Source organism: Megascapheus bottae, chromosome 11 (assembly GCF_031878675.1).
Source record: "Megascapheus bottae isolate mThoBot1 chromosome 11, mThoBot2.hap1, whole genome shotgun sequence".
NCBI classification, from domain to species: Eukaryota; Metazoa; Chordata; class Mammalia; order Rodentia; family Geomyidae; genus Megascapheus; species Megascapheus bottae.
In genome coordinates, this window is record NC_143519.1 from 62,501,662 (window position 1) to 62,527,523 (window position 25,862).

Consider the following 25,862-nt stretch of genomic DNA (forward strand, 5'->3'; position numbering starts at 1 on the left):
TAAAGTGTTATAAAAGCTTGTAAAAGATATCCTAGATAGGAGTAAGTTTCCCTCTTTAAAAAAGTTGAGCAGTTTTGAAGACCATTTTACAAAACAAAGCACAGTCAATGATTATAATGTTTGGCCCCTCAAAGTCATTATTGATAAAGATTTATTGGTTTCATGTTGAAAATTTAACTTGAAGGGTGTCATTTTATGACAGGTCACCCTGACGCAATTCTCTATAAAAGATATTACAATGATCTCCTATGGTACTTGTATGATTTCATATTTGATGGTTAAGTGCACAAATAAAAAGTTTACAAGAATGCTTCTATGAATCTGAATCTTGTCTCTTAAAAAAGTCAGCGCTATGTAAGCTTTTGGGGTTTTTTTCTTCTTTTTGAGGATTCTGAATCAGCAGGATATTTGATGTCAGCCCCATTGTTCTGGAGATGGGTTAAGTTAGAAGCAAAGTTATCGTTTAGCTTTGGTATATTCTGTGATAGATTGAGACAAGTAAGACATATACCAACCCTTATATTTTTCCAATCATGAAACTATAGTAATACAAATCACTTAAGAGAGGAAAATTACAGACACAGAATAAAAGGTTGAGACCCAGTTTTATCTTTAATCCTCTGGGATAAGCTATGAAACAAGCAGTCTGAAGAGTGAAGACGACTCAGTGTCATGAGCAAGTGCATAAGTTTACAATAATATGGGCACAAAATAGATTGTCGCCTTTAGTACATTAGGGTCATTAGAAATTTCTCATATCCATGCACCGTGATACCTACTTGCATGAATTTACCACAGGTTCATAGCAGACTTAGCCATTTTAATGCTTACACAGCCTAAAGCTTCCAAAATGCCTATCTGGCCTGTACATATTTCATTAAAAATAAACTCTATATAATAAATAAATATATAAAATAAATAAAATGTCACCTTTGGAATTTCTATAAATAAATTTAACTTTTTTCTTTTTTCCTCTTTTTTTTCCTTTTTTTCTTCATTTTTTTCTTCTTTTTATTTTTTATTATTTTTTTTTAAACTAAGAGGTCTTTGCTTTTAAGTTCACTGGGATGATACCAGTGAGAATTAACTGAAAAAGTTTTTTTGTTGTTGCTGTTGTTTTTATTTTTTTTTTTAAGTAAGACTGCACCCTCCATGCCTTTGAAAATGCAGTGTACCCTTAAACGTTAGGCTACCAGCCAAAATATCCTGATGAGTTGAAGTATGGCAGTATGATGGACGGATGGAGTTCAGCTGATCAAAAATGGAAAAGCATGTCTATTTCCCAGCATGCATCAGGCTGTCTTCTCTGTTCTCTGGAGTTTTTGATTTGCCTGGCTACCCTCTCCCATCCTCCCTCCCATTCTCTCTGGCCCATTCTTTCTCCCATTCTCCTCTCTCTTCCTCTCTCACCTTTCACAAATAAATTGAGCAAGTGGCCCCCAGGCAGCCCTCAGGGAGGACTCACTGTTAAGTGCAGAACAAAATCAGCATGTTTCCATTCAAGCTTCCATCACACACTATGCATGCGACAAAATTTGACAACAGTGGAGCCGAGGTGATAACACAGCTAATCAATAAGAACCCACCGCATGAAATCATTTTAAAGTGGTTACTTTTTCTTTTTTTTTCTTTTTTCTTTTTTTTTCCTTAAGGGCTCAAGTGAAGAAATTGTCTTTTGTCAACTTTGGCTTAGAATATCCTTATATAGTTCAGGTACTTTGTCCGGGTCCACTGGTCTAGGTAAAAAATGTGTGAATTTCTGGTGTCTTTTAGTCCTGGTCCCTTCTCTTGGAGTTCCATCTTTATTTAATGCAACATAGTATCGTCTTCCAGTGTCCGCATGTTTATATAGATTTGAGGAGTATGTGTTATACCAGTTTTCTTCAAACTGTTCTCTGAATACACACTCTTGCGTTAGTTTTTCCTGTTTAAAAGAGAAAAAAAGGGAAAATGAATGCGTTGCAAATTTAGCTACTTTCTGTATTCAAAGATCAATTGCAGCCTACTGAAGCATCGGGAAAGTTGAATGCTCCTTATCACAAATGTTTGGTACCAGAAGTGGTTTGGATTCTATTTTTTCAGACGTGGGGGTATCTATCTATGTAGCATCTAGCATATTTTGTACCAGAAGTGGGGCTCGCGCTTAGGTTTTGAGCTGTTGTTTGTTGTTGTTTTTTAATCACTCGAGAATGACTTTCTACCAGTTGAGCCACCCTTCCACTTTCAGCATTCTTTTTTTCTGTTTAATTGAAGATAAAAGTCTCACGAACTTTTCTACCTGGGCTGGCTTTGAACCATGATCCTTTGATGGATAGCTCCCTGAGTAGCTAGGATTACAGGCCTAAGCCATCAGTTCATGGCCAGATTTTGGAATATTTACATGTACATATCTGGAAGATTGGATGCAAGTCTAAAACAAAATTCACTTACATTTCACATAGAAAGATTCACCCTGAAAGCAAATCTACTATAATTTTTTTCACAAAAGGATATTTTCATTTGTAGCAAGGTCCCCTTCAAGCATAATGTTGGTGCTCAAAACTTTGAGGGGCTAAAAGCACTTCAAGAGTTCTGGTCTCCAGATTAAGGATGTTCAACCTGAGAAAGCTGATGTCTGGTTTTAAAAAGATAGATAGATAGATAGATAGATAGATAGATAGATAGATAGATAGACAGACAGACAGATAGATAGAAAATTTTAACTACCTCCAAGCACTTTGCAAAATCAGCTTAACTGTAATTCAAAACTTTTTTCTTCTTTCTTTTGTACCATTACTAGGGCTTAAACTCAGGATTTCGGAGGTCTACCTTAGCTTTTTCACTCAAGGCTAGCATTCTATATTGCTCTGTCACTTGAGCCACAGCTCCACTTTCAGCTTTTTGGTGGCTAATTGAAGAGATAAAGTCTTACTGACTTTCTCTGACCAGGCTAGCTTTGAACAGAGATCTTCAGATCTCAGCCTCCTGAATAGCTAGGATTACATGCATGAGCTGTGGCCACTCAGCTCCTCATGGAAAAATTCTGAGGCAGTTAACCCTCAGTCTGCATGTTAATGTAGATAGTCATCCTTAACTATCTTCAAGGAACTGGTACCAAGATCCCCTCCCCCTTAACCCATGGATAATAAAATCTGTGGATTCTCAAACCCCTTATTCTTGTAAAAAAAAAAAAAAATGATGTCAAATCGGCTTAGAACCCAGGCACATCCTTCTGTATACCTTACATAATCTCTAGACTACTTATCAGACCTAATACAATGTTAATGTTGTGTGAGCAGTTGTTACACTGTATTATTTCAAGAATTAAGACAAGAATGATGTTGGTATATGTTCAAAACAGATTTTTTTAGTCCAAGACTGGTCAAACCCACTGACACACAGTGTGTGTGTGTGTATGTGGGGGGGGGTACTACTCACAGCTATGAGTAGAAATGTGTATTGAAGATGGTGCCTGGAGATAAAGGCAATAGGCTGTATTGGGCCCAAAGTTCAAGCCCCACCACAGACAAAAAACAAAAAAATAACAACAAAAAAAAGCATAAACTAGATAGCTGGGCACTGGTAGCTCATGCCTATAATCCTAACTATACAGGAGGCTGAGAGCTAAGAACCACAGTTTAAACACAGCAGAAAAGTCGGTGATACACTTATCTCTCTAAGAAACCACCAAAAAACTGGAAGTGGAAATGTGGTTCAAGAGTGGTAGAGTGCTAACTTCAGTAAAAAAGGCCACGTGAGGGTGTGAAGCCTGAGTTCAAGATCCAGTACTGGCACATACACACTCACACACGCACCACATAGCCCACATACAACATGCACACACACAATACTTTTTGTTAAAAGAAAAAGAAAACAGCTGGGCATGGTGGCTTACTCCTGTAATCCTAGCTACTCTGGAGGCTGAGATCTGAGGATCAAGGTTCAAAGCCAACCCGGGCATAAAAGGACCTGAGACTCTAAACTCCAATTAGCCTCTAGAGAACGAGAAGTGGGGCTTGGCTTAAGGGTAGGGCGGTAGCCTTGAGCTGAAGAGCTCAGGGACAGCACTCAAGCTGAATTCAAGCCCCATGGCCCACAAAAAAAAAAAAAAAAAAAAAAAAAAAAAAAAGGCCCAGCCTTTGGCCTAGTGGTAGAGTGCTTGCCTAGCGTGCACGAAGACCTGGGTTCAATTTCTCAGTACCACATAGCCTTGAAAGAGAAAGCCCAAGGACAGACTCAGGCCCTCAGTTCAAGCCCCAGGACTGGCAAAAAAAAAAAAAAAAAGACAGAAAGAAAGAAAACTGGTCAATCACTAGCCCCCAGGATTTTTGTTTTATTTTGTGTTGGTATTGTTGTTGTTGTTGTTTGTGCTGGTATTGGGGTTTGAACTCAAAGCCTGGGCATTAGCCCTGAGTTGTTTTTTTACTCAAGGCTAGTATCCTACCACTTGAGTGACAGCTCCACTTCCAGTTCTTTTGCTGGTTAGTTGGAGATAAGAGTAGGGATTTTTTTTTTCCTTTTAATCAAGCAGTGATCCTCAGATCTCAGCTTCCTGAGTAAGTAGGAATACAGGCATGAGCCACCAGTGCCCAGTCTAGCTTTCGGGGTGTTTTTGTTTGATTTTTGTTGGTCATGGGGCATGAACTTAGGGTTTGGGCACTGTCTACTGAGCTTTTTTCTCACGGCTGGTGTTCTACCACTTTGAGCCCACAGTTCTACTTAGGATGTTTAGGTGGTTAATTGGAGATATGGGTGTTATGGCCTTTCCTGCCTGGACTGGCTTCAAACGATGATCTTCAGATCTCAGCCTCTGGAGTAGCTAGGATTACAGGCATGAGCTTCAATGCCCAGTCTAGCTCCCAGGCTTTAACCAAGTATTTCATTGGACAAACTTTTACTTTGTGTTGAAACAGGAGAGTGCGCGCGCGCGCGCGCGCGCGCGCGCGCACACACACACACACACATAGAAAAATGATGGGAGGGAGGGAAGGAGGGAAGGCAGGTGGGCAAGTAGGCAGGCAGGCAGGAAAGAAAGGAGGGAGGGAGGGAGGGGGGAGGGAGGGAGGAAGGGGGGGAGGGAAGGAGGGGGAGGGAGAGAGAGAAGGAGGGACAGAAGGAGGGAGGGAGGAAGGGGGGGAGGGAAGGAGGGGGAGGGAGAGAGAGAAGGAGGGACAGAAGGAGGGAGGGAGGAAGGAAGAAAGGAAACAAAAGAGCTAGGAAAGGAAAAATATGTGCATTGAATATAATGACTATTTTTGCCTCTCTCCATTCATCTTTAATACATAATTTCAAATTAAAAATTAAACCCACTGGCCATTTCTCAGAAGGATAGGCTAAAAGAAAGAAAACAGAAAGCTTGAACAAAATTTTCTAGTGGTAAAGTTTCTGCTATCTACAAACAGAACACGGGTTTCTTTTTAAGATTCTTTCTGTACACTCAGAAGATTTTTTTCCATATATTTTTATTGTAATTAATAGAAGGGTTACATTATATTCACCGATAGAAGGTGCATTACTTCACAAACATTGGTACCCTTTCTCATGTCTTGGTCCCCATTTCCCTCCCCCCACCCCTGCCCCTCATCTTGTTTCCCCCCTTCCCTATACAATTTCAAATAACCAAACACGCATATATACAATATATCAGATAACAAGGTGAAATACTGTAACAATGTGAGATAACCAAGGGACAGCAAAAGAGATGAGAGATAACACAGTACAATAAGGACAACAACCACTCATGTATGGCTTTTGTTTCTATATCATGGAGGTCCTTCCATTTAACATCTTACTATATGGCCTTATGTATCTAGGTTTTGTTCTATTGTAAATCTCTGCTAGAAAGCCCAAAGTTTCTACTGATTATGACAAATGAGGGAAACCATTGAGCCTATGTTCTTTTGAGTCTGGCTTACTTCACTTAATATTATTTTTTCTAAATCTTTCCATTTCCTTACAAATGGGGCGATGTCATTCTTTCTGACAGCAGCATAATACAATACAAAATCAGGAGTCAAGCCTGGCGGGGTGGCTCACGCCTATAATCCTAGCTACTCTGGAGGCTGAGATCTGAGGATCTGGATTCAAAGCCAGCCTGAGCACAAAAGGACCTGAGACTCTTATCTCCAATTAACCTCTAGAAAACTAGAAAAATGGGAAGTGGGACTTGGCTCAAGGGTAGGGTGGTAGCCTTGAATTGAAGAGCTAAGGGACAATGCCCAGGGGTAGGGTGGTAGCCTTGAGCTGAAGAGCTCAGGGACAGCACCCAGGCCGAGTTCAAGCCCCATGACCAAAAAAAAAAAAGAAAAATTAGGAATCAGCATAAAAAATAAAATGCAGCTAACCTTTTCACAGCCCAATTAAAGTGGTTTACTTCCCTTGAAGGCTGTTTTAAGTATCATGTATGCACATATAATATCCTGAAAATAAAGTGAATTATTTGATTGTGAAACAGTATACACCTATAAATCTAGCTACTATGAATGCTAAAATCTGAAGTTCAATGCCACCCTAAGCAGAAAAGTTTGCAAGACTCTTATTTCCAACTTACCAGCAAAATGCCATAATGAGTGGATGTGTGGCTCAAGTGGTAAAGTGCCAGTAATGAGCAAGGAACCCAAAGCCCAAGTGAGTTAAAGTCCAATTATCAGCACATACAAAATGATATACTATTATCTACAACCAACATTTCTTATGATGATTAGTTCAAAGAGAAAGGCTGTTTAACTTCAGTCCAGTACAATTGTGCTAACACTACACTACAAAAACAATGGTACAAGCCGAGTGAGGTGGCTCATGCCTGTAATCCTAGCTACTCAGGAGGCTGAGATCTGAGGATCGAAGTTCAAAGCCAGCCTGGGCACAAAAGACCTGAGACTCTTATCTCCTGTTAACCTCTAGCAACCGGGAAGTGGGGCTTGGCTCAAGGGAAGGGTGGTGTTAAAAAAAAAAAAAAGGTACATTTCAACTCATGAAAATAAACTAACTCTGATAAGCTTACATTCCATGCGGGCACTGGTGGCTCACATTTGTAATCCTACCTACTCCAAAGACTGAGATCTGAAGAGTCTGTAGAGCCAGCCAGCAGGAAAGTCCATGAAACCTTCTCCATTCATTCAGCAGAAAACTAGAAGTGGAGGTGTGGCTCAAATAACAAAGCATCAACCTTGTGCAAAAAAAAAAAAAAGTAGGCTGGGAGTTTGGCCTAGTGGTAGAGTGCTTGCCTAGCATGCAGGTTCGATTCCTTGGTACCACATACATAGAAAAACACCAGAAGTGGTGCTGTGGCTCCAATGGTAGAGCTCTGGCCTTGAGTAAGTCCAAGGACAGTGCTCAGGCCCTGAGCTCAAGCCCAGGACTGGCAAAAAAGAAAATAAGAAAGAAAGAAAGAAAAAGTAAAAGTAAAAAGCCAAACAAGAATGTGTTTAAATCCCAGTACTGGCACTATCACTCACACACACACACAGCCCCGGCTGTCTTCAAATCTTGATCCTCAGGTCTCAGCCTCCTGAGTAGCTAGGAATATAGGTGTGAGCCACGAGTGCCTAGCTTAGTGTCAATATTATTTCTTAACTAAAATATACTTATTTTTCATATGCAAATTGGAATTAAAAAAGGATTCGCCTGTTTTCTTACATATGTGGAAGAGAGAGTCTGCTTTCAAATAAACTATACACTCTAGAAATATGGAACTCAGATGTTTTAAAAACTCTCCACATGTTTCCAGTGCAGACAGTTTATAGAGTATTCCACTATAAAGTGATCAATTCTTGTTTTATTATATTTCCATGTTTTAAATTTTTTTAGATTATTTAACTTGAGCTGTTTATGACATACCTGTCTTTGAACTATTGGATTATATCACAAGGCTTGGGTGGAGAATATGGATTTAATTCAAAAGTCTTCTAAAGCCCATGCTTCGGAACAAAATCTGGTGAATGTTAGTAACTATGGAAACCTCTTTTCATTTTATATCATCAAATTCTGAGCAATGGGGAAAAAAAAACTGAAATGAAAAACTTCAAAACTTTTACTGTTCCTGTTAAAACCAAAGTATGAGATAATAATGTGAAAATTATAGTATAGCCTGGAGAATGCATAGGAATGTTATAAAGACACAGACACTAAACTTAACATATTAGGCCATTTGAAAATAGGTAAACCACATGCCCATTATGTTGTCCAATTCAAATCTATGCCTACAAAAAAAAAAAAAAAAGCCAGGCATTGGTGGCTCAAACCTGTAATCCTAGTTACTCAAGAGGCTTAGATCTGAGGATGAAGGTTTGAAGCCAGCCCAGGCAGAAAAGTCCATGAGACTCTGTTCTCTAATTAAAGCTCCCCGGACCAAAATATAAGCAGAAACAGAGCTGTGACTCAAATCTGAGACTCAGTAATACTTCTTACCATACACATGAAGGCTGCTATTTTAAAATATGACTTCTATATTCATAAATGTTAATAAATATATGTCTAAGCTATAACTGGGCTATTGTTTCTTCAACTCAATGGGTTGATTAAGCTACTTACTGCCACAATATAAACCACAATAACACATAAATTCATGACCAGTGACTATATAGACATTGATTTAATTGTAGGGTCCCTGAACATTTCATAAGTTAATGACTTTGATGTGATCATTCATTCTCATATCTACTGCTTCTTACAGTCCTGGTACTTAAACCTCCCTTAACCACAATTACTCACCCAGATGTGCTCTTCCTCATTAATAATCAAGCAGTAAAAGCTTTAATGGGAGTTGTTGCAGGACTGGGTTGATTAAATATAATGACCGAAAGACCATTAATAAGAAGCCAGGTCTTTTAACTCTTCTCTCATGGAAGAATTTTCCAATTAGATGGAAAGCAACAGACACAGACAGCAGAAACAGGAGGGCAGTACTTCTGATTTTTTTTTAGAAGTTCCTATCCAGATTCAAGCCGAAGGCCCTCCACATTCCTTACTCTAACTTCAGTTTCTCCAAACCCCTACCATTCTGAATGGGCCTACCTTTGACCTTCAGTTGTCCTAGAATTACGGGAACCAAGGGATTGCATGCATCTGGGTCAATGTAGGCAAGCAAGGATGGAGACAACTTTTAATCTTATCTCATGGATATATGGAAATGGACAGGGAAGATAAAGTACAAATGGTCCTAAAGTTTCAGTTAGGAGTAAGGCAGCTTAATCAGAAAGAATGACATCGCCCCATTCGTAAGGAAATGGAAAGACTTGGGGAAAAAAAATCCTATTAAGTGAAGTAAGCCAGACCTAACGGGAACATAGGCTCCATGGTTTCCCTCATTTGTAACAATTAGTATACATCTAGGATTCTCCTAACAGAAGATCACAATAGCTCAAAACCTATGTACACATGGTAATACAGGGTAAGACTAAATGAAATAAACTCTAGGTTATGGAAACAAGAGGTTTATGTTTGTGATTGCTGTTCTTAATGCACTATATGACATTATTTCTTTTCTCTTTTTTTCCACTTATAGTGGTTAATCTCATGTGGTTACTGTATCTGACTTTGTTACCTGGTATATTGTATATACGTTTATTTGTTTATTTGAAATAGGGAAGGGAAAAGAGAAAACAAGATGACTGGAAGGGGTTGGGGGAGGGAAAGGGGAACAAAAACATGAGAAGGGGTATCAAGGTTTGAGAAGTAATGTACCCATTACCTGACGAATGTAACTGTAACCCCTCTAAACATTATCCCTACAATAAAAATAAATAAATAAATAAATAAAATTCATATAAAAAAGAAGACAGGCAGCTTAGTGTACAGGTACAGATGTCTTATGTGTTTCTAAAAGATGAACAGAATGGTTTTAATGTTTCTACTACTTTAAAGAAGATGTTTAGAATAAATATATTTAACTTGATTTACATATTAAACAGTGATCTAGAAGCTTAGTGACAGAACACGTGGTTGATAGACAAAAAGCCCTGGATTCAATCCCCATCACCTCAACAAATAATAAGATAAACATGGTACAAATGTATAACAAATCAAGACATTACATAGGAATTCAGACATATATACGATTTTTAGGTTTCTGGGTGTCCACATGCCAATGGCTCATGACTACGTTCCTAATTATACTGGAGTTTAAAAACAATAATAATTTTAAGCTAAACATGGTAGTTCACACTTACAGTCCTAGCTATATAAGAGGCTCAGATAAGAAGAAGGCTTAATTCCAAGATTTTAAGGTCAACCTAGACAATATAGCCTCTCTTTCAAGAAAAAGTAATTAACTGATTGAATAAAAAACAAATTTAAAACTTTAAACGTTTCAATTATAGATTTAATTTTTAAATGTTTAATTCTATAAGATATTGAATATGTATTTGAAGTTCAGAATTCCTGGGGCCGGGAGCTTGGCCTAGTGGTAGAGTACTTGCCTAGCATGCACGAAGACCTGGGTTCGATTTCTCAGTACCACGTATATACAAAAAAGCCAGAAGTGGTGCTGAGGCTCAAGTGGTAGAGCTCTAGCCTTGAGAAAGCCCAAGGCCAGTGCCCCTGAGTTCAAGCTCCAGGACTGGCAAAAAATAAAAAAAAAAGAATTCCTATAGTCTCTATAGGAGAAAACAGAAGAAAGAAAACGAAACAAAGAAAAAGAACAGAAAACAGCTCCTCAGAAACTTGGCTACATTAGCACTTGAGGACTCAAGGATCAAAAGCTTTGTCGAAATATAAGTACAACGTATCCACCAACAGACTCACATTCTCAGATACACAGAGATACAGTCATGCATGTACACGCAGACATATGCAAACACATACATTCATGCACACACGTATACCTACAGACACACACATACTATATGTGTCTATCTAAACATAAACATACAGGCACTCACACATCTATTGAGAAGTGTGTGTGTGTGTGTGTGTGTGTGTGTGTGTGTGTGTGTGTGTAACAGACTTGGGGCTTGAACTCAGACCCTGGGTGCTGTTCCTGAACTACTTTTTGCTCAAAGCTAACATTCTACCTCTTGAGCTAAACTTCCAGCTTTTATTTTTAATTGATTATTGGAGAGAAAAGGTTTCATGAACTTTCCTGCCAAAGCTGGTTTCAAACTGCAATCTCAGATCTCAGCCCCCTGTGTAACTCGGATTAAAAGGTATGAGCCACCAGTGCCTGGTTCTTGCAACATTCTTACTGCTCATATGGCAATAAATAAGCTTCCATGTAGGACAAGCAAGGCATTTTAGAGGCCTTCCTTAGAAACTGCTCATAAAAATAAATCATTAACAAATCACATCAACTCAAAATCTTCCTTTAACTTTCAGTTAGTCCCACATGGAGAAGAAAATCTTGTACAAGGTAAGACAGTTCAAATTCAAATTCACCTTAAGGAATACTTCAGCTTCTGTTAATATATATTTAGTATATTTTTCATAAATATACTTATAGGAAATTTTCATCAATTTTCTTTTGCGATCTTAGAACACCCTGTTGAAAAAAATCCCACATTACATCTCTTATTATAAACTACTACCTGATAAGAGTAGTGTCATCATTCAATAACCACTTAAAACGCCTACTGAAAATTCACACAAACAGAACATATTCTAAAACTAAAAGTAAGATGCCCTTGAAATTTCAGATGGGCAGACAATGGAGAAGATAAAGTGGAAAAAAATAAAGATTTACTTTAATTTCAAAATGGAACCCAGCTACTTTATGTCAGGAATAATCAACAGATATTTTAGAAGGGATGAATGGAGTCAAACAAGAAAAATCAAGCAAATATTTCCTATGATAAACAAAGCAAGTGAAATTTGGCACACAGTTTACAGAAATAAGAGGAGAACATTTTTAAAATATAATAGCGAGGTGTTAGTGGTTCAGGTCTGTAATCCTAGCTGAGAGCTGAGGACTGAGATTCAAAGCCAGCCCAGGCAGAAGAGTCCATGAAACTCTTATCTCCAATTAACTTACAAAATGCCAAAAGTGGAGCTTTGAGTCAAGAGATCAGCACTAGCCTTAGCAAAAAATCAGAGAGAGCGCCCAGGCTCAGAGTTCAAGCCACAGAACTAACAAAAAAAAAAAAAGAACATTAGAAGGAGAAATTCTCAAGGCCCCTCTTTTCTTCTTTGGGACCAGAAGTTGGAAGCTTCCTGTGTTCTACAGTATACTTTCTCAACAAGAACCCCAGCATAGAGAAGGTCCCTCTGAATGTAAGACCATAGTGAGTATTTCAATCTTGGAAACATCAAAATGAGGAAAACAGTTATACATAAGAAATCTGGAAGAACATATTGAACAGGAAATGAAAGAAGAAACTACTGTGGAGTTGGAAAATAGAGAAAAAGAACCCAAATAAAATGAGGTACGGTTGGCTCATGCCCATGATCCTAGCTATTCAGGAGGCTGAGAGCAAAGGTTCACAATTCGATGCCAATCCAGGTAGGAAAGTCTGTGATACTCTTATTGCTAATGAACCAGCAAAAAGCAAGAATTAGAGCTGTGGCTCAAGTGGTAGAGGACTAGCCTTGAACAAAAAGGACAGTGTCCAGACCTTGAGTTCAAGTCCCAGTATCACTCCAAAATGAAATACACTTACCAGATACTCCCTGCGTGGAGATCAGGGGCTTCCAGAAACAACCCAAGAAAGTGACTGCTATCTCAAGTAGAAAAGAATAGAGAATGTCCCTGGGAGAGGCCAGTGGGAGAATGCACAGCTTGTTACTCTTGCCACTTATTCAGAACCTCAAGGAACACAGTTCATGAATGAACATTCAACATGACCACTGAACTCTGAATAGCACCAACTTCCCTGAGAGGTTTGACTGGAAGACAAACCAGATCCTATAAGAAAACAAAAACTGGGTGGCCAGTGGTTCGTGCTAAGGATCCTAGCTACTCAGGAAACTGAGATCTGAGGACTGAGGTTTAAAGTCAGCCAAGGCAAAAGCATCCATGAACCATCAAAAAGCCAAAAATGGAGCTGTATCTCAAGCAGTACAGCTCCAGCCTTGAGTGAAAAACCTAAGGAATAGTACTGGTGCGCGCGCGCACACACACACACACACACACACACACACACACACACACACACACACACAGCTAGCAATGTATAGAAACACAGTCAGATCTAAATAAAAGTTGGAAGTGCATCCGGGCCAAAGAAAACATAACCCCAAAGAGTTCCAAGGAAAGGGAATCTTGGGTCACTATTTCCTCACTTCCATAGCATCTTGAATTTCTCAGGCGCATTCAGTGGGTTCTGCCACACCCCTCCTCTCTTTTCTACAAAACATCCAAGGAAGGCAGGCACCAGTGGCTCATGCCTGTAATCCTACCTACACAGGAGGCTGAAATCTGAGGATCACAGTTGAAAGCCAGCCCTGGCAGAAAAGTCCATGAGACTCTTAGCTCCAATTAACCACCAGAAAAACCACAAGTAGTACTGTGGCTCAAGTGGTAGAGCATTAGCCTTGAGCTAAAGAACTCAGGGACAGCACCCAGGCTCAGAGGTCAAGCCCCATGACTGAGAAAAAAAATCAAAGAAGAAACCCCCCTAGTCGGGGTGGAAGGTAATAACACCTGTTCCTAGTAGCTTCTCCTATTCTGTGGGTTCCTAACTTCTTGCTCCCACTGTACTCAGCCCAGCCCACAATTTCTCTGGAACCAGGTCTTTCCTCCTGATCTCTCTCCTCCGCGTCGACCCCTCCCTGTCTTCAGCACAGAGGGAGCCATCTGGAAGCCCCCGCAGGCCCCTCCACTCTGTGAAGAGGGCAACAGGGCTAGCCAGAGCTACCATGACTAATCAACACCTCTAAAACACCAACTGCATATGCTGACAGGGGTGCTTCTTCAAAGGAGCCTTACCTTAGATTTTCTAGTGTCAGACACTGCAGGTGTGGTGACAATCCAGTGCATTCACCAATCAGTAAACATTAAAAACAGAATAACAGGGTATCCAGTGGCTCATCTTTGTAATCCTACTACTCAGAAATCTGAAATCCGAAGACTTCAGTCCAAAGCCAGCCTGGGCAGGAAAGTCTGTCCTATGTGCCCCAGGACTGGCACAAAATGAATAAATAAACAAGTAAGTACATAAAATGACAGGGTAAAAGAAATGTTAGTAAAGAAGATAAGATATAATAAGCTTCATAGGAGAATAATCTGTGGAAACTTAAACTTGAAAATTGGGGGTGAGAGGGAGTTGTATGGATGCCAGTATTGAGGCTTGAACTCAGGACTTCACGCTGTTGCTTACCTCTGTTGCTCAAGGATGGCACTCTACCACTTTAGTCATAGGCTCCACTTCCAGCTTTTTGCTGATTAATTTGAGTCTCCAGTTGCTGCCCAGATTGGCTTTGATCAGTGATCCTCAGATCTCAGTCTCTTCAGCACCTAGCAGTAATTAGGTTTTATGTGGGGCCCTTTCAAGTAAAATTCCAAAGGTGCCATATTTGGATCCGTAGAAACATTTTTCTCGCTTTCTTTTCAGAGACTACAGTCATGAATCTTAACTTCAATTCCAACTGGCAAGACACTCCGTGTCACCAAGTTACCCACGTGGTAAAGGCAGTGGAGGTCAGGGTACCTATGTCCAGCCCAGCCCTACACAGTATGGAGAGCTAAGGGAACGAATGCCAGCACGACAGCTAGGTGACGCCAGCACGTTGCTAGTCACATCACAGACACTGTCCCTCCCCACTGGCACAGCCATGCTCCATAGTGACTGTCATCAATCCTTTCTGCAACCTAGGCCCAGAAAGTATGCGACGAGTTGCCTGCTTAGTGAGCTGCAGAACTGAGCCCTGGGCTTTTGCTACTCCAAGCTTAATCTCCCAGCTCAAGCAAGAACATACCAGAATCTTCCAGCAAAACACAACAAATTGCTGGACAACCCATGGATTATTCCTGTAATCTCAGCAGAGAGAGATTTTCAAAGCCAACCCAGGTAAGAGTCTCATGGACTCATGAAATTCATATCTCCAATTAACCAGGAGAAGGAAAAGCTGACAACAGTGCTATGGCTCAAGCATTAGCCAAGAGAGAGAGAAAGAGAGAGAGAGAGAAAGAGACAGGCCCCTAAATACAAGAACCAACACATACACACGCAAACACATACACACCACCCACACACACATGCACACACACACACACACACACACACACACACACACACACACACACACACATTGAGAATCCACTTAAAAGAGAAAGAAGAATACAAATCAACATGAATTAAGAAAAAAAAGTATCTGAAACACAGGGTACCATATGGAAAATGAAAAAAAAGAGAGAAGGAGAGGGTGAAGGAAAGGAGGAAGGGTGGGAGAGAGGAAAAAAAGAGGAGGAAGGAAGGAGGAAAGGAAGGGGGAGAGGGAGGAGGAAGAGGTTAGGGAGAGAGGGAAGAAAAAGGGGAGGTAGGGAGGGGGAAAGGAGGAAGAGGAGGAGGAAAAAGAGGGGGGAGGAAGGATGAGAGGAAGAGGAGGGCAGGGAAGGAGGTTAAGGGAGAGAGAGGAAAAAGAGAGGGGTAAGAAGGGAGAGGGGGAAACAGGGAGGGAAGGAGGAAGGACTAGAGGGGGGGAGGGAGGGAAGGAAGGAGGGAGAATAGAGAGAAATCTGGAGTTTCTGGGGGACATGATTACATATGATGCACAATGCAAACGCAGCCAAATAGGCAATCATAGTTCAATGCTCCAGCAAAGGGCTCGTCACATTCTCCATCAACCAAGAGATGGCTAATTGTTGACGTGACACTGGAATGTCTAGTCTTTGAATATTGCTTTGACCTTTGGGCTCTTCGTTACAAAAGAGAAGCAAACATCAAGGGAGATTTCATTGTAAAATTACCAAAAAGGAAAAGAAGATTAAATCAGAACCAACTTCTGGCAGGCTGTGGGACATTTATAGAACTAGGGAAGAAGACAGCTCAGCTTGGAGTGCATCTCTGCCACTTAGCACCCTCGCCTCTTTAATCCCTGGAGGGAAGCCCTCAGCAGCAGGGCACGTGAGGAATGCAGGCTTTACTCTCTGCCTGGTGTCAGGATGCTACTGAAGCATGCTGAGCCAAGCAGCCTGACAAATGATGTTTCTGCAGGAGTTCAAGGCAGTCCCTGGTAGGGGGTAGGAGAAAGGACAGTGTGATCCTGTCACTGCTAAAGCTCAAGCTGTCCTGTGACAGTGGCTCCTGTTTCAACTCCAGTGGAACACGCTTCTTTTGTGTGTGAAACTTAGATACCACCTAGGCCGCAGAGCAAAGAAGAAAAACAAACAAAACATATCCTGCACAGCTGATGATATTGGAATAAAGAGAGCTGGAGTCAGGGTGGCAGCCAGCAGTTGGTGAATCCTGTAGCAAAATAATCTGCTCTACCTGCACACCAGGGGTTCAAGCCTGTAATCCTAGCACCCAGGAGGCTGAGATCTGAGGATCAAGAGTTTCAAAGACAGCCCAAGTAAGGAAGATTCTGATCTCCAACTACCTAGCAAAAAAAGCTAGGATTGGCAGAGTGCCAGCTTAAGCAAAAAAGCAAAAAAGTGAGAGTGTGAGGCCTTAAAAATAATAATTAATAATAAAATGATAATGATGATGGTGATAAGCTGCTCTGTTAAACAAGCTTTTATTTCCTCTACTAAGAATGCCTGCCTGTTTCATATTTCTCTCCATCTCCTCTTTGAATAACCCTCCATGTTTCTCCTTTTTGGTGAAAGCTCTCTGAGCACCTCTATACCTAATTCTATTTGGACATAAAGTACACTGAATTATAACTCTTGGTTTACGTATCTGACAGATCCCCCCAAAAAAGTTGCCAATTCTTTCTGCATCAGTTTGAAAATCAAATACATTTGCATCTATAAGTGCAGTTGATTCTCATTATTCATGGTAGTTAATTTCTATAATTTCTTGTAATGCTGAACCATTGCCCCAGGAAAATTACAGCAAGTTAAGTTCCTATAAGCCTCTAGCCACAATATTTTGTTACTCAATACCTTGTCTTCTGTTTAAAGTCACTTTGTTTAATACGTGTTGATGGTTCTTGAGCATTGGTTCCACAGCCTACAGTGTAGCTCTAATACTAATAATGCTCCATAAAATACACCACATGATGCCAGGTACCAGTGGCTCACATCTGTAATCCCAGCTACTCAAGAGGCTGAGATCTGAGGATGATGGTTCGAAGCCAAATCAGGCAGGAAAGTCACTTCTCTGTGATGAACCATTAAAAAGCTGAAAGTAAAGTTCAAGTGGTAGAGTGCTGCCTTGAGCACAAAAGCTCAGGGACAGCGCCCAGGCCCTAAGTTCAAGCCTTTTGACTGGTACGTACACACACACACTCCACACCCTTTATGAGATTTCAGTTGTACTGGGCACCACATGAACTCTGTAAGGAAATATCACCACAAGAAGCACAAAATATAAAATACACAGATAGCACTAAATAACCCCTCAATGGGACCCTATAATAGGGAGATTGGAGACAAGAAGACAGATCTTGGCTTTCTTTGACCTCAGCTGAGAATGTGCGTGTGGAAGAGATGCATTATTTTATGTTTTGCATCTCTGCCCATGTCCACAAACAACAATGGAAGTGAGACAAATATTGATTTAGGAGTTACAAACAAATTTTAGCCAGTAGAGCTGAGAGCTAGTGGCTCGTGCTTATAATGCTAGTTTCTCAGGAGGCTGAGATCTGGGGATCACAATTCGAAACTAGCTGGGGAAGGAAGTCTGTGAGACTCTTATTGCTAATTAATCACCAAAAAAGAACCATCAGTGGAGCTGTGGCTCAAGTGGTAGAGCACTAGCCTTGAGCAAAACAAGCCCAGGAACAGCACCCAGGGCCTGAGTTCAAGCTTCAGGGTGTGCGAACGCTGTGAGTGACAGATGAATCTGGAATTGAAACAAAGTGAGTAGTCAAGTACTAGTGAGTCTGGAGTGTGCAAGCATGCGTCTATGTGTGTATGTGTGTGAGTGAGCATGCATGCATGCATGTATGTGTGTGTGCACTTGTGTGCAAACACTGGTACTGGGGCTTGAACTCAAGGACTAGGTACTACTGTTCCTTAACTTTCTCACTGAAGGTTGACACTCCACCAGCAGAGCTATAGCACTATTCTGCTTGGTTTTTTTTGGGGTGTGTGTGTGTGTGTGTGTGTGTGTGTGTGTGTGTGTGTGTGTGTGTGTACACGCACGCGCACCTGTCCTGGGCTTTAACTCAAGACCTGGGCACTGCCCCTGAGCCTTTTTTGTATTCAAGATTAGCAACCTACCACTTGAGCCATAGTTCCACTTCTGGATTTTAGTGTTTAATTGGAGATAAGAGTCTTGCAGACTTCGTCTGGTCTGGCTTCAAACCATAATCCTAGGGTCTCAGCCTCCTGAGTAGGTAAGATTCCAGGTATGAACCTCAAGCCCCCAACTGTCCACTTCTGGTTTTTTGCTATTTGATTGGAGATAAGAGTCTCACACACTTTCCTGCCTGGCCTCCTGTGTACCCACTGTTGACTGGCTTAAGAGAGTGTGTTTGGGGGCCTGGAGTTTGGCCTAGTGGTAGAGTGCTTGCCTATGTACCACATACATAGAAAAAAGCTGGGAGTGGTGCTGAGGCTCAAGTGGTAGAGCTCTAGTCTTGAGAAAGTCCAAGGACAGTGCTCAGACCCTGAGCTCAAGCCCAGGAATGGGAGAGAGAGAGAAGGAGGGAGGGAGGGTGGGAGGGGGAGAGAGAGAGAGAGAGAGAGAGAGAGAGAGAGAGAGAGAGAGAGAGAGAGAGAGAGAGAGAGAGAGAGAGAGAGAGAGAGATTGTTCCAGGCTAAGCCTTGATTTTGAATCAGGATATCCAGTACCATCAAATTCAAGAACTACGTAGGTACTCTGTAATTTACAAACAGTCTAAGAAACTGAGGCTTTTTTCTCCTCTCTCACTGGAAAAGGGAGGTGCTGAGTGCCCAGTTTTATAAGAGGACCAGAGGGAGAAGAGCTCTGAGGCCTGGGTCATATACTTCCACGGTCTGACATTGCTGCCTTCGAGTTGTATTCACAGTCCTCAACTTACACACTCATTAGACTTCTTCCGTGCACCCCCATCTTGGGACCAAGAAAATCAGGAGTCCGCTTTACCGGTAAAACTACAGGAATGTGACACCCATTGCGCAGACACGTCGCTTTTTTCAAATGCATTCATGTACTATTCAGGAATGACTTCATCTTAGAGGCCCATGAAGTCACAGGAGTTTGTGTGGTTGTTTTTTCATCACAGTTCATTCTTTCGATCAAAATTCACCTGCATGTGACTAATAGTGGGGCCCCTAACACGTTTTTATTCCAAAGGAACCAAAATGGACAGAAACCACAGGAACCATAGGTCTAAAAGTGAACTCCTTCAATGCCTATCCAGGAATTGAAAGCTGACAGCTGGGGGCTGGGGGCTCCTGCCTGAACTCCTAGCTACTCAGGAGGCGAGGATCTGAGGATGGTGATTGGAAGCCAGCTGAGGCAGAAGAGCCTATGAGACTAAATCTCCAAGTAACCAGAACAAGGCCAGAAGTTCAAGTATAGCTCAAGTGATAATGTATCATCTTTGAGCAAAGAAAAAAGCTAAGGGTCAATGACTAAGCCCTGAGTTTACATGCTAGTGCCAGGAGGGCAGGGAGGGAGACATTTTGGTATCCCACAGGCAGTCTATTTGACCATTCGATATATGCTAGACGCCAACTGTATGCAAGACTTGCTTTAAGTCCTGGCAGTTGCCTTAGAAAGCTGAAGTGTCTGGCTCCCTGACTTCATTGAGTGTGGCTTTAGGAAACGATCAGCTTTTATTTATTTATTTTTCTTTCTTTTTTGCCGGTTCTAGTGCTTGAACTCAAGGCCTCAGCACTGTCCTTGAGCTTTCTCAAGGCTAGTACCCTATGACGTGAGCCACAGCACCACAGCATACATACATAGCCTCTTCTGTGTATATAGTGCCGAGGAATAGAACCCAGGGCTCCATGCATGCTAAACAAGCACTCTACCACTAGGCCACACTCCTGGTCAGAAATGAGCAGCCTTATGAACCATCTGAAGCAATGCTTTCCCAAACCACACTGCTAGGCCTCTGAATTAAGCATCCTGGGAGGGCCTGAAGCAAGGGAACTTCAGAAAATGGGGCAGACAGTAGAGAGCGGGAAATCTGAGGAAAACAGAGTGGACAGAGATGAGTGGGGATCATGTGGAAAAGCCACACCTGTCCCCAAGTGGGTACTGCCACACATTCCTGCACAAATTCCCTGGGATTCCTAGTTTCTATCCTCCGGGATCTCAGGAGCAACTCATAATTAAAACTAAATCCTTCCCAGACGGGGATGTGGTCCATGGCTGTGCCCGCAACGAGCAGGTGGAGGCCCCAGATTCCATCCCCAGCACCACAGAACAAAGCAAAACAGCAACGAAATCCTTAGCATCTGGGGAGTCTCTGCACTGGGGCTGTGTGCTCACAGCACACATGCCTTTGGTCACACTAGCTCAACATATTTGCTATGTGTTTTAGAGCTGCTAGCCTATTCTGTTTAACATGTAACCCTAACGGAAATTAACTCAACAACTACATTAGGGTATGTGTGTGCATGAGTGAGTGTGCATGCATGCACAAGTATGTGGTCACAATGAAGTACTAAAGTTTGAATGCAGGGCCACACACTTTTTTTTTTCACTCAAGGCTAAAGCTCTATGACTTGAGCCATCGCTCCACTCCCCACCTTTTGGTGATGATTCATTGCCAAGAAGAATCTCATGAGCTTTACTGCTCAGACTGGCTTCGAACCACAATCCTCAGAGCTTAGCTTCCAAGTAGCTAGGATTATAGGCCCATGGATCCTGGACCAACAACTACATTATTAGAAGATAACTTTCCACAAACCAAAGATCAGAAATCTAGAGGGAACAGAAAGGACCCATTCTATAAAAAAAAAACTAAGCTACTGGAAAAGAAATGTTCCTCCAAAATCCTATCTGTGAAAGAAATACTAAAATTTTGTTGTACTATGTGGCAAGTGGTGGTAAAAATAACCACACACACACACACACACACACACACACACACACGAAGGGTGGCCATTCTTACCATAGATATGTATGGACTAAGAACACTGTTCAGGCCCTAAATTCAAGCCCAGGACTGGCATATAAATATATATACATATATATATATGTATATACATATATATTCTGTCTGTACAAATCATGTACAGACTTTCTTCTTGTCATTACTAACTAAACAATTTACTGTACCTATTTGCATAGCATTTACATGTATTAGATATTTTAAGTCATCTGGAGATGAATTAAGATATATGAGTAGATGTTTATAAAGTCAGCAAATACTATGTAATTTTAAATAAAAGAACCAGAATGTACATAGATACTGATTCCTATGGGATGCCCTGAGCCAAATCTCCCACAGATAGCAAGGAAGAACAAGAACAAGTGTGTGTGTGTGTGTGTGTGTGTGTGTGTGTGTGTGTGTGTACTGGGGCTTGAACTCAAGATCTGAGACGCTGTCCCTTAGCTGTTTCACTCAAGGCTGGTGCTGTACCACTTGAGCCACAGCTCCACTTTCTGCTTTTTTCTGGTTAAATCAAGGTAAGAGTCTCATGATCATTCCTGCCTGGACTGGCTTTGAACCACAGTCCTCAGATCTCAGCCTCCTGTGTCGCTAGGATTACAGTCATGTGCCACCACGCAGCTCATTTTTTTTCTTTTTTCCTTTTATAGAGGTTGATATATTCCGCAATTCTGTGGCTGATGAATTCATACCCCCACAGTATAGAAGCACCATACAAGGAGCTTCTTTAGATCATATAGCTCTACTAAAGACAACTCCCCACAACTAAGGTATATTCAAATTCACATGCACATTCCTGTACTTTAGAAACCGAGTCAAAAATCCATCATACCTACGGCATTCATCACACAGATTCATCTAAACCAGATTCTACTGGTGTCCTTGAAAACAGAATTGGAAGACTCTGAGTTTTGCAAGCACCTGTGTCAGGACAATGGTTGGAAGAAGTTCCGAGGTACCCCCTAGTCTGAGGCTCTGCAAGAACCAAGCCTGAATCCTCAGTCTACAACACGTTGTAGGCCTTGGAACAAGTCACCTTGCTTCTCTCTTGTTTTCTTTGTGGTCCTTGAATGCACTAGCTCTTGTGGAAGTAACTGCACCGTCTAAGTGGATGAGTCCATAGCACGTGGTGACGACTGTTGCCACCGCATGATGCTCAAACACAGCGGCCCCTGTGTACGTGGCCCAGGCTGGGCTGAATAATTGGGTCAGTGAACATTTCTCACAAGCTAACTGCACATGAAGTGCCTGGCTGAGCCTCTGGGAAAACAGAAAGATGATAAAGACAGAGATTCTGCCTCCCAAATCCTCGTCTAATGCAAGAACACCAATACAATTTGAAATTCTGGGTAGAATAAGTAAGTTCCAAAAGAAGACTCATATCAGAGCTGCCAGCGCTTCGCCATTCTACTAACCTCTGACATTCTTACACATTCCGACTCCAGGTTCTTCTAAGTCCTTACAGTTTCTAACAGAGTTACCTTTCCAAAAAAATAAATAATCCAATAGCTTCCGTTATGTAAAAGCATCTTGAAAGAAAAGAGTAGGGGAAGTTGACATTTGTCCTTTTCCTCTCTCTCTTTCTCTCTTCTTTCTCTCTCTGTAAATATCTGTAATTGAACTCAGAGCGTGGCACTTGTTTAACTTGCTTGCTTCGCCAGCACTCTACCATTTATGCCACAGCTCCAACTCGGCTTTTTGCTGATTATTTTGGAGACTAGTCTCACAGATATTTCTGGCCAAGCTAACCTCAAACCATGGTCTCTGGATGTCAATCTTTTGAATAACTAGATTGAATAAACATGAAGTCACCAGTGCCTGGCTCACAGCAATGATTATAAAGAGGCATTTATTATACACCATTATTCTTAATGTTTTAAAGAATGTTCACATATCTTAATGATATGTGGACAATTTAGATAAAGCCCCTGAAAGTAATTATCTGAGCTTTATCTCCAGGCTCTTTTGATAAGAACAAAAGTGCTCAATGAAAACTAATGCTCTTGTGGGGATTTTTTTTGTGAGTTTGTGGGCATATGTATGTGTTCATAAGTGTATGTGCATGCAATTTAATGTCCACTCTAAGTTTCAACCAGAAATGATGCTGTGTTTCTCAAACAGTTGCTTAAACATTCCTCTGTGCTTCGAACACATTTGAGCACATCTCAATTATAGTCAATTTTACATTGCACTGAATTATTTATAAGTATGTTTCTCTCACCAGATTTTGAGCTGGCTGTTTCTTGGTTGTGAACTTATTACAGTGCTAGACACACAGAAGATATGATCATCTGTGAAATAAATGAATGAGTGAATGAATGAAAACTGCATGGACAAATGGATACAATATTCAAACTCCAGTCCAGAGCAAGATTTACATTCTCCTCCTATTCAAACATATTAGCAATATAGATTTTTCCCTATTTCTACATTCTGATATCATTGTCCCCTATTTTCCTCAGAAGTGTTGTCTATCCAAGGCAAAGAACATATAGGTGAAAAGAGCGAATTAATCCTTCTAACGAAAATCCAGTTATGTGAATTTCTGCTACATGCACACATTAACTTGCTTCATTAGAGGTACTCAAGTCTCTCCAAAGCTCCTATTCGCTTTCCTTTACAATGAGACCGGCATTTTCAGGGTTGCTTTAAAACATTCTCCACTTTCATACACAGACATGCAACTTCACATGGGCCAGTTTAATGCTTTAGAAATAGATTCACCAGAAGTGGCACTGTGGCACTGTGGGGGTAGGGTGGTAGCCCTAAGCTGATGAGCTCAGGGACAATGCCCAGGCTGAGAGTTCAAGTCCCATGGCTGATAAAAAAAAAAATAGATTCATCACCTTCTTTCTTTCCTTCTGCCACTCTCCTCAGGATGAAAATGAGACATTCTGCCCATTCCATAGGTTGGATAAGCCTAAGCCTATGGAAAAAGATGAGATTCAAGCTTCTCCCCATCTCACTGGCACAAGGAACAAGAGCAAAGGGAAATAGCCTGTTGCTCATTTAACAAACATCCTGTACAGACACAGCAGAGGATGCTGAAGGGAGCAAAGCCTGCAGGCTTCAAGAGGTTGATCCAGAGTGGAGGTCCCAGTACAGATCTCTAGCTCACACTCTTCCCCCCAGAGATGAGGAAAACAACAAGCCTGCTGTCTACTTGATCCGAATGAGGGCTCCCTCATGTCATCTCAGCCATATCTCCCTAGGCTGGACCCACCAACATTAGCACAGATGCAGCCCGATTAAGCCCAGGAATGAAAGAAAGCAATTCCTCCTTCAACTAAAGTCCCGTGTAGACACTGATCGCATGAGCACAAAATATGACAGGTCCTCTTCTACATATCTAATCAAAGAGAGAAGAATTAATCAGAACTACCCATTCATTTTCTTCAAAGAGTGTTTACCAAGCCCCTGTGTTCAAGGGCCACGGACAGACAATAGGTAACATTAAGAAACTGCAGATCACTGGTGGCTCACAGCTGTAATCCAAGCTACTCAGGAAGCTGAAACCTGAAGATCTCAGTTTGAAGCCAGCCTGCACAGGAAAGTCTGTGAGATTCATAACATCAACATTCCTGACCAAAGAAAGCTCTGAGTCCAGTACCAGCACATAAAGACACAAATACACACACACACACACACACACACACACACACACACACACACAGAAGTAAAAGATGATCCAAGCCTTTTTGATCCTAAGAGATGCAAAAATAAATGTAACCATGGTATAAATTATACTGTTGCCTATGTTCTAGAAAAGTAAAACAAAGTTTTGTTACGGCTTTGAGGAATACACAAGACACACCCACTAGAATGACTGCAAGTTGGATGCTAATGGTTCATATGTGCAATCCTAACTATGCAGGAAGCTGAGATCTGAAGATCATGGTTTGAAGCTAGCCCAGACAGGAAAATCCCTGAGACTCTTACCTCCAATTAACCTTCCAGAAAGATGCCAAAAGAGCATCTAGTAGAAATGCTAGCCTTGAGCAAAAGAGGTAAGGGACAGTACCCTAACTGAGTTCAAACTCCAGTACTAGCACACACAAAAGAAAAGAGAAGAGAAAAGAGGGGAGGAGAAGGGAAGGGAGGAGAAGAAAAGAGAAAAGAAAAGAAAAAGGGAAAAGGAAAGGGAAAAAAAGGAAAAGGGAGGGGAGGGGAGGGGAGGGAAGGGAAGGGAAGGGAAGGGAAGGGAAGGGCCAGATGCCTATGGCTCACACCTGTAATCCTAGCTACTCAGGAAGCTGAAATCTAAGGATAGCAGTTTGAAGCCAGCCCAGGCAGGAAAGTCGGTGAAACTCATCTCCAATTAATCACCGAAGCAGCCAAAAGTAGCACTGTTGTTCAAGTAGTAGGACACTAGCCTTAAGCATAAAAGAGCTTGGGGACAGGGCCCAAGCTCAGAGTTTGAGTCCCAGGTTGGGGGAGGGGAGTGAAAGAAGAAAGGGAGGAAAGAAGTGGAGAAGGAAGGGGGGAGGGAAGGATTGCACTTCTTACAGTGCAATCTCTGGTATTTACTGAGTCCGCTTTTAAGGTGCCAGAAAGAGGGAGATACCCAGACAAGAGAGCAGCCTCAGGGGAGGACACCCACTCAGGAAGCCACTAGAATCATTCTATGAGGGAGATGAGGTGCAGCCTGGCCCACAATCCCACAGGCGACTTCACCGAACACAAAATCATATGTGTTTTCTTTGTCAGCTGATAAACTGCAGGTATCTCTATCATGGTAGTGGATCATCTAGCAATCTGTCAGTGACTTCACTGGATAAAACACGCTGCCCTCTGTCTGA

General features: G+C 41.5%; 1 protein-coding gene across 4 annotated transcripts in view; it reads right to left on the reverse strand.

The window, feature by feature from the left end:
* Positions 1–586: 586 nt before the first annotated feature.
* Positions 587–25,862, reverse strand: part of Fgf9 (fibroblast growth factor 9) — a 99,127-nt gene continuing 73,851 nt past the window's right edge. For all 4 annotated transcript variants that reach the window (XM_090342403.1, XM_090342401.1, XM_090342402.1 and 1 more), the window contains one exon: positions 587–1,924. In XM_090342403.1, the coding sequence (XP_090198529.1) occupies positions 1,679–1,924 (246 nt within the window). In that variant the 3' untranslated portion in view covers positions 587–1,678. The remainder of the gene's footprint in view (positions 1,925–25,862) is intronic.